General features: G+C 55.0%; 1 protein-coding gene across 3 annotated transcripts; it reads right to left on the reverse strand.

Annotated features, from left to right (window-relative positions):
* Nucleotides 1-1,179: 1,179 nt before the first annotated feature.
* NPTX2 (neuronal pentraxin 2) lies at nt 1,180-12,668 on the reverse strand. 3 transcript variants are annotated; one of them, XM_064593298.1, is made up of 5 exons: nt 12,044-12,667; nt 10,237-10,453; nt 5,438-5,682; nt 3,495-3,674; nt 1,180-2,715 (listed from the first exon to the last, which is right to left on the reverse strand). In XM_064593298.1, the coding sequence occupies exons 1-5, from the start codon at nt 12,467-12,469 to the stop codon at nt 2,224-2,226; spliced, it is 1,560 nt and encodes a 519-aa protein (XP_064449368.1). In that variant the 5' UTR covers nt 12,470-12,667; the 3' UTR covers nt 1,180-2,223. The 3 variants fall into 3 exon arrangements, 2 of the variants coding, with proteins under 2 accessions (XP_064449368.1, XP_045728153.1); XM_045872197.3 differs by having other exon boundaries at nt 2,234-2,611; XR_010412027.1 differs by lacking the exon at nt 1,180-2,715 and adding an exon at nt 4,496-4,816 and having other exon boundaries at nt 3,549-3,674; nt 12,044-12,668.
* Nucleotides 12,669-14,418: the final 1,750 nt, after the last annotated feature.

Genomic DNA, 14,418 nt, shown 5'->3' on the forward strand with positions numbered 1-14,418 from the left:
CCACACGGTGGAATCATCACTCTGGTCCTACCCCCTTTACCACCATAAAAAAACCAAGCCAGGGGCGCCTGGGTGGCTCAGTCGTTAAGCGTCTGCCTTCAGCTCAGGTCACGATCCCAGGGTCCTGGGATCGAGCCCCGCATCGGGCTCCCTGCTCCGCGGGAAGCCTGCTTCTCCCTCTCCACTCGCCCTGCTTGTGTTCCCTCTCTGTGTCTCTGTCAAATAAATAAAATCTTTAAAAAAAAAAAAAAGAAAAAACCAAGCCAGTCTTCTTTCTCTGCCCTCTCAAGCCATTTTGAGACCTGTGTGGGTGCTACCCTGATCTCCCCCAGAAAGTCTCATTATATGATCAACCTTTTTGTACCCTCTGAGTGTGTGTGGTATTATCATCTGGACATCTGAGCCGAATTTTTCCCCACTATGTGTCCACAATGGCAATCCTGACACTATTAAGTCTTAATCTATGAACACAGATATATTTCCATTTATTTAGGTCCTCTTTCTCTATATAATGTTCTAGATATAAAAAAAGAAAAAGAAAAAATAATAACGTTCTGTAGTTTTTAGCATACAGATGGTCCCCGGCTTACAGTGGCTTGACTTACAATTTTTTGACTTCGTGGTGGTGTGAAAGCAACACATATTCAGTAGAACCTAGTTTGAGTTTTGAAGTTTGATTTTTCCTGGGTGAGTGATATGCGGTACGACACTGGGGATGCTGGGCAGTGGCAGTGAGCCACGGCTCCCAGTCAGCCATGCGATCACGATCATGAGGGAAATCACAACAGGGCAGGGCCTCCAGAGCCATAGGCTGGCTTGACCCCAGCTCTTCCCTTAACTAGTCACGTGATCCAAGTCACTGTCTAATTGTTCTATGCATTCACCTGCAAATCGGGATTCACTTTCACGGGGTTGTTAGGAGGAGTGAAGGAGACGTATGGTAGAACACGGAGTAGGTGGCCAACAGGTGTCACGCCTGGGACAAGGAGGTGAGTGTCATCTAGGTAAGTTTGAGTCCTAGTTAAGAAGACAGGGGCCGGCTGGAGACTGCCCCCCTACCTCCAAGCATTTCGGTGCCCCTGGGTCTGCCAGACACAGGCCCCAGACTCATGGACTGTGGCAAAGCCCCACCCCCCTACCCTCAGCCCCAGACAGGGAGCAAACAGATACGGAGGCGTCTTCCAGTGCACTTTAATCAAAATTCCGTCATCATAAGAGTTCTTGTAGCATACAGTGTTAGGATGGGCATGTCAACTTGGTCCTACAAATGGAATTTCCACAGATTTGCACTTCAAACATGTATGAAAAATAAAATATATAATATTTAGCTTTATAAATTTCCCCACTTCATCACTCTCCTTAAAATAAGTTACTACCTCTGTCCAATAAATTAAGCAACCTGGAGTCACTGAGCAAATATCAGCCAAATGACTTCCATTTCCTGAAAAAGTTCTGGGGGAAATACTTGAGACAGTCAAACGCTTACAGTAATCAACATGGATTAAAACTAGCACATTCCTCACAGTGGGGCGAGACATCAAAAATGGAAGGCTGCTAATGGCTGTTCTTCTCTGTTGGGAAAAAATAAATCCCCCCTGACCATACCAAATGGTTGGAGAAGCTGCAACTGAACTTTTGGCACCGGTGGAGAAAGGAGGCTTTGCAAAGAAGCCATTCCCAGCGACGAGTCCATCAAAGCATCGATCGGAGGGAGAGGTGACAGAGGGGGAGGCTCAGCTGCCACAGCCCTCCTCCAGAACTCCCTTCTGCGGTCCCGCTCCCAGCCCCCTCTGGAGGCCCGGATGCCCCCTCCATCTTGGAGAAGGCAGGGTGTGGTCTGGGCAGCCTGCCCCCCTCGTCGAGCTGAAGAGTTCCTCAGAGCATAGTAAAGAACACCAAGAGAAAGGCCCTTCTGTGAGCGGCGGGGGCTGCTTTGCTGCGTGCTCAGGGGACAGCAGGGTATACTCAATACACAAGGGACACAGATACTCCAGCAGGATGGCCGCACAGCCTTTAAAGGGGACAGACAGAAGGTGCACACGGGACATCGAGGATCCAAGAGGGTGGGCAAGGCTGCGGTGTGCTCTGCACGGGGCCTCAAGGGCCTTAATCCCCCCGTCCCCAGCCGGAAGTCAGATTTGCCCACCTGCAAGCTCAGGGCTTCTTCCCCCCTCAAAACAACACAATACTGGTAAAGAACAAAGAATCCAGTGACAAGGGCTGCTACAGAGCCTCGGCCTTCCAAGAGTCCCTGGGAATGAGCTTTGGGGGCCCCAGCCCATTCTGGCAGGGGCTTTTACACAGTTTAGCTGGGGGAGGAGGTGGCCTTGCACTTCCGACAGGAACAGCCCAGCCCTGGCCTCCTAGACAGAGCAGGAGGCAGCTACAAGTCAAGGAGACGCTCCTCACAGGTCTCCACGGGCCACTTTGAAGCCCCTCCAAACACATCGACGTTGTTGTCCACCCAGGGTACGATGTTGCCGGGCATGTTCGTGGAGCAGTTGGCAATGTTGATAATTTCTTGCGCACGAAGGACGCGGTCCCATATGTTGAACTGGCTGAGCTCCCCCACGAATGCCTGCGTGGCATCGAACCTGCCCCCAACGGTGTCCTGGGAAGGCGCGGGGGAGCAGAACCACATCGGCGCAGGTTCAAAAAGCAGACACACCCGCTAATTCTCCTGGACCGTGAACGGCCTTCGGGAAGGGATGCCAGCTTGGGAGGGAGATGGGGAGACTGGGCCATTTTCCCAACTCCCTCCAACTCTGGCCACACCCCCTGACCCCTGATTCGTGCACATCCCGGAGCTCCAGGGCACGTGAAACCACCTCGAGACTAGAGTGGAAAGACATCTGCCCAAAGTCCCAAAGCTAGAACTAGATCCAGGTCTCCAGACTCCCAGCCTCTCCCAGGGAAGTGAGGGGAGGAATGGGCCGTCAGCAAACCTCAGACATAGGCTGAAACATCAGCTCTTATCAGCCCAGGAGCAGACAAGCAACTCACATTTCCCCTCTCCCAGAGGGTGAGTTTCTTGAGGGCAGCTTCTGAAGTCACTTCCTCACCCCCATCTCCCTCAGGAGGCTAAGCACCCCACAGGCATGCCCTAAGTGCCCCAAAACATTGAGCCAGCAGCTCCTGGAAGAGGCCATGTCAGCCCTTGGCATCCTGAATCAAAGCTGTGCCTGGCAGAGCCCAAACACCTGGAGAGAACCCGAAGTCCCTTCCTGATAACATGACCCCAGGGACACTCCTGATCACCTGTGTTGGACTCCAGTCTGGAATCTATCTGACCCATCACACCAACTTGGTCGACCGCCCTCTGGCCCTCAGGCCACAAGACAGCGTGGGGCGAGCTTGCTGTCAGGCCTCAGTGGCCAGGTCTGGCGGGCAGACAGCTGGCCAGGGGCCCCGGGGGCCCCAGGGGCAGCCTGCAAGTGTGGCCTTGTGCTGCTCGGCTGGCCAGCGCGCTCCCCTCTTGCACCCCCTGCACTCACCTGTTCCTGCCCAAGGATCAGCACACCCCCTGGCTTGATGGGGTGCCAGGGGGCCAGGTTTTCCCCAGTGCCGAGTTTCTCCCCATCCTGGAAAGCTTCCCACATGCCATCCCGCGTCGTCCAAGTGATACAGATATGGTGCCACTTGCCGTCACTGACAAACAGGGGCAGTTGGGCAACCTGTGGACAGCAACATGCAGGTGAGGGTCCCCGCAGGGTTTCCAGAAGTCTGACCTGCAGAAGGACTGGAGGTCCTGCTGCTCCCATCATGCAGGGTCCCGGCTCATCTCCCCTTCTCTGCACTGTGGGTAACATGGGCAACTCTGCCCCTCAGAACGCCTGGGGTGGGGGGAGACACTGTGTGACACAGACAGCCAAGAGGAAAGGGGCAGGCAGCCTGGGTACAAGCCCCTAACCCCAGGGTGGCCCGGCTTTCAAGGGGATACCCTTGGTCCCAGGTTTGGCTGAGGGTCCAGGATGCTGTGCAGACTGAGAAGATGTGAAGTGAAGGACAAGCCCCCTCCCTGCCATGCCTGGACCTGAATGCCTCATGCCGGAGAGCCTGAAGGGAAGTCAGGGTTCTACTGGGCCAGCTTCTTTGGAAAATAGTCAGACCAGGCATCTACACTCTAGGCAGGGGCTCAAATTCTATCATGGCACTTGGGGACTCGTGTGTGTGTGTGTACTCCTGTGCAGAAGACCAAAGGCCTACAATTATGTGGGAGTGTGTGCTGGGGGGTGCAGACAGGGACCCCCCCATATGGAAACGGAGGAAAGTCATTTTGACCCACGTTGTTCTGCCCGTAGTCCCGTGAGCACTACAGACCAGCCCACCAGGTACCATCCTGTTGTTACTGCTGGTATCCTAGCAACCCGCTGCTTCCTCCCAGGAATTGGCTGTTTACGTGCCACCTGACCCAAGAGGTAAACAAGGTTCTGGGCCCTGCTGTGTCCAAGGGCGTTATTTAGAACAATTAATCCCTGCTCAGGGACATGGTCACCTCCAAAAGGAGCCCAGCGGGGAGATTCCACAGCATTTGCCACTTAAACAAACTCCCCCCAGGATGGTTCAGTAACGTCAGAGTAAGGGGTCAGGGCAGAGGCAAGAGGGAGCTGGAACAGCCACTCGAACGCTCAGCTCCAGCAAGGACGTGAGGACACAATTCTTTGGCTATGTTGAGTCTGACTTCAGAATGGAAGTTTAAGTGGGGTTCCTGGAGGTCCCGCAGATGCCCAGGGCGGAGTTCTTGAGAAGATCCGCTCTTGAATGTCGAAACCAGCCAGTGTATTAAAAAGGGATATTTACCCTGGAAAAAGCAAGACTGTAGGGACAGAGAACAGATCAGTGGTTGTCATGGGCTGGCATAGGGGCAAGAGCGGACCACAAAGGGGATTTGGTGGGGGAAGGAGGGGAGGAGGGAGGAGGGAAGAAATGAAACATTTCCATATTTCAATTGTGGTAGTCACACAACCTCAGACATTTGTCAAAACTGGTGGGACTGTTGACTGAAAACTGTAAGTTTTACTGTAAACTGTATCTCAATAGACCACCCCCAAAGGATAGGCTGATAAATATCCTACACAGAGAGACATACACATACCACCTCCCCTAATCAGTACGGCCCTGGGGAACAGCCCTCACTCATCGGCCCAAGGGCCTGTGACCATTCAGGCTGGCCCACAGAGACCCCAGCTCTGTTCCTTCCACACCGTCTGGCTTGGAGCCTGTGCCCCTTCTAGGCCAGACTCACAGCTCGGATCTCCACCAGCCACGACTGCCTCCCCCTGACCCCCCCCCCAGACAGGCGGCCAGAGCGGGGCTGAGTCAGTGCAGAGCTGTCCCCACTGCGAGGAGGAGAGCCCTGCAGGAGAGCCCGCCAAGGAGGCTGGCTGCCAGACGCGGCTGCCGTGATGGGGGCAGGTGGTGTCCAAGTAGTCCTCACCTTGTCGTTGATGAGCAGCTCGATGGGGTTGTTGCCCCACTCTATCAGCACGATCTCGTTGGCCTGCCCGGGTACCGCGTAAGAGAACGGGGTGCCGATGCCCGGCAAGGCGCTGGATCGCAGCCACAGGCAGATGGTGAAGGCGTAGAGTTCAGGCAGTGTCTTCTTGATCTTGCCATACAGGTAGTTTGTGCGGAGCGGGAGGGACACTTTGAACGCATCGGGAGACTTGAACGCACTGTTGCCTGGGGGGTGGAGAAGAGAGGTGGCGCTGCGTGAGCCTACTCCCCGCCAGCAGAGCCCACAGCCACGGCTCACCCGGACCCCAACTTCCCCCATGTTGGTCCTTCAAGCAACAGAGCACCCGCTACCAGGAGGCCGTGGTGCAAAGTGCTACCAGCCCAGGAGTAAACAAGAGCGGCCTTGCTCTTGAAAGCTTGAGGAAGCGGGTAGGGACAAGCTGGATTTAATTTTCCGGTTAAATTAAGCCAGAAAACCCTTCTTCAGCTCTTTTCTTGAAATCCTGACCTCTTCAGCTCCTTCAGCAAGGGCGGGGTTAGGGCCCTGCTGGACTTGGGCTTAGAGGCAGGAAGTCCTAACAGAGACCTGGGCACTCGATAGACACTCGTCAAGCCAGTAAGCCCCTCACTTCTCACCCTACAGAATCCCTGCACCCAAGCAAAGGAGTCCACATTAGTGACTGGACACGACAGCTTAACTCAGAAGTGGCTTTTTGGACTAAATCCCTCACATGAACCACTTTGCTCATGATTCACCCTTTCCTCCTAGAGAGAAGATTGCATCTGTCGACCATTTCCTGTGGTTTCGCGCCAGTCAGAGGCAGAGAAATACAGAGGTGTCCCTCCCCGCTGAGGTTAACGCCCTGGCCAGAGCCTTGAGCCCTTGGGGCCCGCCTGGCACTGATGAGAACCCCGACTGTCCTCATGTAAATGGTGCTTCCAAAATCTTTGAAAGCCACTGGTACTCTTAAATGGGTCTAAATAATTTCTAATAGTTTTGATTTAAGCTCAAAATTAACAATAAAAATAAACACACAAAAAGCAAGTCCCCGTCTCGAGTTATCACAGATTCTGAAGTTTGCAGGGTCCCACCCGATTCTGTGAGCTGTCATGGCAGAAACTTTCCTCTTATTTGGGGACTAGATGCTTCTGGTGAAGGAGCCTAAACACCCTTCGCTCATTCAACAAGTATTTATTAGGTATCCACGAAGGGCCAGATGGACTCGGTCACCGTGAAAAACAGGCAGGCTCTCTGGACCCAGAACCAATGGAGCCAAACTGCCTGGGTCTCGAGTGCATGAATCAGCCCCTTCTACAGAACAGAAGTCAGAACAGATGAGCCTTTCTCCCCTGCAATCTCCCAAACTCCTTTGCTTTCATAGAAAATAACACGTGAGAGAAGCTCTTTGGGGCCATGGTTCACCCCCACCCATGGAAGACCTGCAAAGAAAAGCAACAGGGCCCAGCATCACCCTTTCGACCTGTCTGGACCAGGCAGCAGAGAAAGACTAGCCTCTGGGCTTCACAGGTACTATTTACTTGAATCTGCGGCTTGTGCAGTCTTGCCCAGTCCATCCCGAGCTCCCGGTCTGCGGAGCCGCTGAGTACCCGGCGAGGGTTGGGAAGACTTGGTCACCCGGGGAAGCCGAGGGGGGCCAGGCCGGGTACAGGCTGGGACTGAGCCTGCGTTAGGCTGAAGCAAAACTGAGGTTAGGAAGCCCCACCTCCCGATTCTGCGGGTTGTGCAGTTGAGGCACTGAGTCTTGGAGGAGCGAGGGGACTTCCCCCAGGTCACACAGCTAATGAAGGACAGAGCAGGGAGCGGAAGTCCCTCGCTCAACTACGTGCAGCCACTAGTCCTTAATCTGCAAATGGCCGTGTTCTTCACAAGGCATGATTAGCTAATAAAGAGAAATGGCTTCTATCCTTGCAGGTGGGCAGGCCTACTGATTTAATAAGGCTCGGTGTCGGTAATATCATTAGCTAGGTGACAACAGATAGGTTTAATTAGACCTGGGAGAGCCAAAGGGCAGAGGAGGGGCCCACACCCCAAAAGCTGGTGCCCTCTATTTATATCAAACAGCTTGGAGGTTTAGAGGAAACTTCACTGAAACCAATTAAGGCATTAAAAGGCCTGACCAATAAATCAGAGGCTGCAGGTGGCAGACAAGTGAAAATGGGGGGCAGCTGGGGCCAAGGAGAGATGGGCTCTGTCTTCTCAGTGGCACCTCCAAGGTGGGCTGTGCCTGGCCGGCTGGCCCAGAACCTAGAGGCCCCTGCAGACGAGCAGATCCCACGACAGAGAAAACAAGCATCCGTGGGATCAGGCAGCACGAGCATGTGCATGCAGCGTTGGATGCTCACCCCTGGGCTCTGGGGAGCCTCCTGCTCAGTGGGGCTGGAGCCCACACACTGCTCCAGGCTCTTGTCCTCTGGGGTCACCACCAAGTTCAACCCCAGCTCTGCAACCTGCTGGACCCGTGAATGCACTTAGCTCTCAGACTCAGTCAGTCCCTCATCTATAACTAATGCCTACCTCACACAGTTGTTGCAAGGGTTACAGAAGACACAGAATGTGGAAGTCATAGCCTGGTGTTTGGCCCAGAACAGGCCCATAACGGGCAGGAGATGATGGACTGAGGGCCAGAGTCCCCAAAGCCCCCTACTTTGTGTATGCTTGAGGTCCATTTCCTCCAGGCTCAACAGGATGTTTTGAGAAACAGAGTATATTTTCCACTCATGGTCTACTTGGGGGCTGGGAGTTTATATATCCCTTTATTCTTATCACAAATAGGACAGATAGAAACTCAGAATTAGCCGGAAGACAAACTGGCAAACGATCATTTTCCTCCAAGACTCATACCAGAGCTGGGTGGAGCACAGAGAAGGATTCTAGAGTTCTCCTGATGGGTCAGTACCAGGTCCTGGGGGCTCTACAAGAAGGCCAGTCAGGGGCCCCTGCCCTGCGGAACACAGTGCTAACTAGGACATGGACACCACCTTTCTGTGCCAGATGAGCTCTGAGGGCTTCCTGTAAAACCTAGGTATCAAGAGCGTGGGTGCTGGAATCAGGCTGGGGATGCGAGGGACAGTCACAAAGTGGCAGCTCCTGGGCGGTCAAAGCCATGTTGTTGCTGCTCACCAGCTGGTGGCCCAGATCCCACCTCAGTCCCCTCTCCCCAAATGACATACCTCTGGCCGAAAGCTTCAGGGCACCTTTCTCATCTGTGTAATGGGTATAAGAGAAGTCCTATCTCACAGGGGTGATGGGCTCAGCACACACTAACCCAACAGGCTTCTATTAACCTACATCCTTATAGCAATTCAGCCACCGAGCCAAGCAAGACTCAGCCACCAAGGTCTCTGGTGGAGCTCTCTTTTCGTGCTACAGCTACCCCCTTCGAGATACTAAGTGACTGTGGTGTCCCAAGGTTCCACTGTGGGTGAGGCTGGGGAAAGGGAAGGCAAGCCACCTTCACCTTGGACCTAATGCTGCCTTTCTGTCCTCCTATCCGCAAGAAAGGCTGCAGCTGCTCTGCCTTCAGGGAAGGCTCTTGAGACCTAAGGAGCTTCCTGAGGTCACCCAGCAGAGGTGAGGCAGAGGACATTCTTTCAGAAACTCCAGAATCCAAGTCTAACGGGTAAGTCACCCACCCCTTACAGAGAAGGATAAGGAAGAAAACAGAGAGTGATGAAGGAGACCTGTGACTTCTGGGGAGGTGCTGTAAAATGGAACAGAGACACCATCCCCTTGATCATCTGGCCCGCCCCCACAGGTGTCACTAAAGGCATAACTGGATGTACTCCTATCAGTTCATGAAATGGAGTAAGGAGAAACTGTCTTTGTCAGGCTGGTGCATTTCAGAAGATTACAATCTCATCTCCACTATCGGCAAACTTAAACTTCACTCTCAGGCCCCCTGGCAGTGTGGGCCTCAATCACTTAGGGCCCTAGATCCCTTCCCTTCCTGTGCCCCATGGGAGAAACTTACCCACCACAGTGTGAGCCGAGAAGAGAAAGATACTCAGAATCCACCGAAGGATGAGTTAAGAAGTGGCTGAAATGCCCACATGGCAGAAGGACGGGGTTAGGTGGTTTGTCCAAGCTGGTCCTGAGGGCACTGGCTTTCCCATGGATAACGCCACGGGGCTGGGGTTGGGGCTAATTCCTGAGACAACCATCCTCAATCACGCTTATTTGCTCAAACAGCCACGAGCTATCTCCATGCAGGGTCAGGCACTGCAGACACCCCGGGGGGTATCTGCAAGGGATGGAAACCAGGCTGCTCCCAGCAGCAATCGGCCCCTTCTGTCTCCACTAGGTCGGAAAATGTATCAACAAGGCCGTTAAGTTGGGCAACTGTCAGGCAGAAACCCTAAACCCCTGTGCACCATGAGAGATGCCTTAAGTTGAAAGAGCAACACTTCATTTGAGAAACAGAGAAGGGAAAGCGGAGAGCTGGGGATTGGTAAAGAGTGCTATGGTTTTCTGCACATAGGACAGGTAGGTTCGGAGATGACCCAAGAGCAGCCTCAGAGCCTATCCCAGCAAACAGGAGCAGAGGCCAGTGCTGAGAGTCAGCAAGCAGAGGTCACCACTCCCTCAAGGGCCCTAGTGATTGCCTGTATGTAAGTGGGTGGCTGTGGGCCAGCCCCCCTCTGCCTGCTCTGAGCCCAGCTTCCCTTACACTGCAGCCAAACACTAGGACAATGGGGTGGGTGGGGGGGCTGAGAGGGATGTCAGCCAGAGGGCGACAGAGAAGCTAGCCAAGAACTCACCTCGCTCCAGCTCAGTCACCCTCTGCAGCAGAGCGTTCAGGGCAGTCTCGGTCTTCTGCCGGTGAGCCGAGGTCTCATTGTGGAGCAGGGACTTCTCATCCTCCAGCTCTGCCACTTTGCTCAGTAGCTGCCTCTCCAGCTCCCCCAGTCGCTGCTGGAGCACCTCTCGAAAGTCGCTGGGCAGCACTGCGTTGGACACGTTCACTCGGAGCTGGTGCTTTTAGATGGGGAGAGGGACACATGAGGGAGAAGTATTAAGGTCATTTAAAAAGCAATTGTGAAATGTAGCTCTAAAAGCCCAACCACACAGGGAGAAGCTTCCAAAACGGGAGTATTAAATCGTGCCAATGGCACAAAGGGGAGCACTTCACGGATGCTTTTTTCTTTTTTGTATGGAAAGGATTTCAAAGTCAAACAAGAATTACCTTGCTGCAATATTTGAAACTTACAAATTTCATTTTCCTCTCTCAGAAAGCTATTTTCCTCCTCTTGCTAAAAAGTCAAAATTTTAATCACTATCTACCATCCTTGGGTAAAGGCCACAACACAGTGAAATTAAAAAAAAAAAAAAAAAGTTAACCAAATGGTACTCAAAGCAAATGAGCTTTCATCTATAAGTGAAAACAGCCCCCAAGTCCCGATATGGCACAAAGGTGAATAACTATGCTTGCAGAGATGTTACTGGAAAATGAGAGACCTAAAACATGACAGTTCTGAATTCCAGGAATCTTTGCTTTGAGTGCTGTTTCTAAATCCTCACTTCCTATGTCTCTTACTCCTCTACCATCATGCTGGCTCTGGAGGAAGTCTGCCACTGGCTAGCCATGAATCCTTGGCAAGCTATTTACCCCCTTTCTAAGCACTCCAAATTGTAAAATGCAGTTACGAGGATCTGCCTCAAAGGACTGTTGCAAGGGTTAAAACTGGTGTATATTTAGTAAACCAGAAATGTTAGCTGCTATTAATCAGAATGAATCAAGGGATATACAGATGCTGGAAATACTGTATTTAGCTATCATGCCACAGGAAATCCTCAAATAATTTTTCAGTAATTACCACCCGTAATTGAAACCTAGTTTTGTTAATAAGCATTTTGGTAAACGTCTTTAACAGAAACGTCCACACTTCCTAAACAGGGTTCGAAAGTAAAGATGGAAGTTAAATGAGGATTTCTCTTGCCAAGTTCCAAACTGCATACACACTCCCAAGAGAGAAACGGAATAAGGTCCCTTCCCCCAGAGCAGCCTGGAAGGGCGCCTTAGACCCGGCGCAATTCGCGGACAGAGCGTCTTTGAAGTTAAAACCAGCTTCCCTCCGAGGCGCCAACCGGTGTGTGGCCCGGGACCCGCCCGCGCTCGCCTCCCCGCCGAGACCCTGGGGTCGCCGCCCGCTCTGGTCCAGCCCGACCTCATTTATAAAAGGAAACACGGGGCAGCCGGGGCAGCCGACCGCACGCGGCAGCCGCACGTCACCCGGCACAGCCTCTGGGAGCGCGTCCGGCCCCGGGAGACTCGGACATTTACAAGAAAGAAGAGGCCGTCCCGGTCCGCTCACCCGGACCTCGGTTAGTGACTGGCCACTCGGCGGACAGTCCCCGCGCGCGGGGGGAGTTAACCCTTTCCTTCCAGCAAGAAGCGGGGTGGGGGGGGCGGGATGAAAGCCCCGCAAGTAAGTTCGCGAGCCCGACCGAGAAGCAACCCCCCCGACCCCAAGCCCAGCTCGCTGCGTCCCGCACAGCCTGGCGGGCAGGACCACGCGCCCCACCACCACCACCCCGCGCCCCCCAGAACCCGCCGCGCTCGGCTACCTCGAGGCTCTCCAGGCGGTCCTTGAGGGTCTGCAGCGAGCGGCTGAGCTGCTCCACGACGTGGCCGGGGTCCCGGGGCAGATCGCCCATAGTGTCCTTGCCCGTAGCTGCCGGGCCCTGCGCCTTGCCGCCCGCCAACCCCTCGCAGCGCGCCAGCTTGCCCGTGAGCTCACGGATGGCCTCGCGCTGCGCGCCCAGCGTCTCCTTCTGCTGCACGACGGTCTCGCGCAGCTGCAGCACCGCGGCCCGCAGCTCCTCCTCGGGGCTCAGCGCGCCGCCCTGCATGGGCATCGCGGGCAACGGGCAGCCGGCGCGCGCCGCTTCCGGGGGCAGCGCCGTGCACACGAAGCGGCTGCCGGGCGCCGGGCCGTCTTGGGCGCCGGCGGCCACGGCGAGCGCCACGCCGGCGGCCAGCAGCGCCAGCATCCCGCCACCGCAGCGCTCACTCCAGCATCAGCGGGCAGGCGGGCGGGCGGGCGCCGTCGGGGCGCGCGGCGGACGCGCCTCCGCTGCGGGCTGCAGCCGGGCGCCCGCTCGAGGGCAGCTTGAACGCGGGAGCTAACGGAACCGCCTGCCTCACGTAGCTCGCGGTCTCCGCCCGGCGCAGCGCTCTGGTCCGACCCGGCCCGCGCGCCCTTTCTTAAGCTGAGCGGGGGGGGCCGGCGCGTGGGGCGCAGCGCCGCGAGCTCTGATTGGCCCGGCTGGGCACGCGTCACGAGGGGGCGGGGCGGGGGCGCCTTCTCCCGGCGGGCGGGCGCGCGTGTGGGCCCGAGTCGGGGGCGCTAGCGCGGGGTTGTGGGGCCCCCAGAAAAGGAGGACTGAGGTAAAAAATAAAAAAAAGGAAAAGGAGGAAAAGAAAAAGAAGAAAGAAAGAAAAAAAAGGCCGCCCGGTTGCCTTCGCGAGCGTTGGCTGGCGTATCCAGGCGCCCCCGACCCACCCGAAGACGCGGGCGTCGCGGGCTGAAGAGAAGCCGGCGGCTTTCCCGGGGCGGCTTCTGAGCCTCCGGGTCGGCGCGACGCCTCGCTCCGCGGCCACCGCCGCCCCCGTGGGGAGGGACCCCCACTTCCCAAGTGAGGAAAGTGAGCAGGAGCCCCAGGAGGAACTCGAACCCCGGGCTGCCGTCGAGAGCCCCCCCGCGGACAGCGCGGGCCTCCTCGTCCGGGCCGCGGCCGCCTCGCCCTGAAAGCGGGAAGGAGACGCACGACGGCCGCCCCCGGGCCGCCCGCCGCGTGCACGTGCACCTCCCCGGCCCCCGCCGCCACCCGCCGCCGTGGGAAGACTTCTCAGGTCCTCGCGGACCGGAAACGCGCGCCAGACGCCGACTGCGCGGAGGGGGCGCCCGCACATCGCCCCCCCGGGGCCACGGCGCGGGGGCCGGCGTCACGAGGCCACCGCGGAGCTCTCCCGTGCTGGGGCCGGCGACAGCCCAGCAGGTGGTGGCCTTACTCAGCAAGACCTGGGCTCCGTGGGTCCATCGGAGTGCAGCCATCGCGATGGTACCGCGTAGTAAAGCCGGGCCCCACACTCGTAAGCCGCTGCCCCCAGGTCCAGTTTCCCAGTGTGAGGCCGCTGTCCTCACGTCCTTGGAGAGCCCAGATATGGACAGAAACCCCAAAAGGCGGGAGCAAATTTGTTTCAGAATCTTGGCTGTGGCTTGCCAACAAGTTCAGAGGGATTTTGATGCACAGCTACAGACCGAGCTGGTTACTGCACATAGTAAATGGAAACTTTATTTTCTCTCTGTGTTTTTAAGAAATCCTGTGGCAGGGTCATTAATCACATTATCCATTCATTATACGAGAAACAAATGGATTTGTCGCTTGTGCACAGAAGCTGAGGTTGACTCTGAAAACAAATTGTATCAAAATAAATGAAATTATTACGATAATATAAAATAGACTGCAGTGATTAATCGCCGGAAACCAAATTTTGACCTGCTTTGCACTTAAAACAATAGGTTCTGTTATGTAAATACTTGTGGGGTTTTCAAGGACAATGTAACTAAATTACAAGAAAAGTTCTATTCGTGAAAATCTCTTCATGGAGAAACATCAGAGACAGAAAACCTGGTCTATACGACACCTAAAGCAGAGGACAGTGGAAGTGGTTCAGGTAAGAGTATTCGTTGGTAGGAAAGATACGGGGTGGGGATGGAGGGAAGTGGGTAATGGGCTAATGCCACTGTTGGCCCGCATCACCAGGAGGTGTGTCCGCTTCACAAAGTAAATATGACCTTGAACAGGCTCATTCCTCCTACATCCTTACTTGAGCTCCTTGAAAACTCCAAAAGTTCCAGTGAGCCCCTATATACACAAATTGCAATGATGAAGGCAGTAAGGTTGCAAAGCATGTTATAAAATATCATTTTAGGTGA

Source organism: Mirounga angustirostris, unplaced genomic scaffold (assembly GCF_029215605.1).
Source record: "Mirounga angustirostris isolate CCGP_5_RB_7025 unplaced genomic scaffold, mMirAng1.0.hap1 SCAF_5, whole genome shotgun sequence".
In the NCBI taxonomy this organism is placed as follows: Eukaryota; Metazoa; Chordata; class Mammalia; order Carnivora; family Phocidae; genus Mirounga; species Mirounga angustirostris.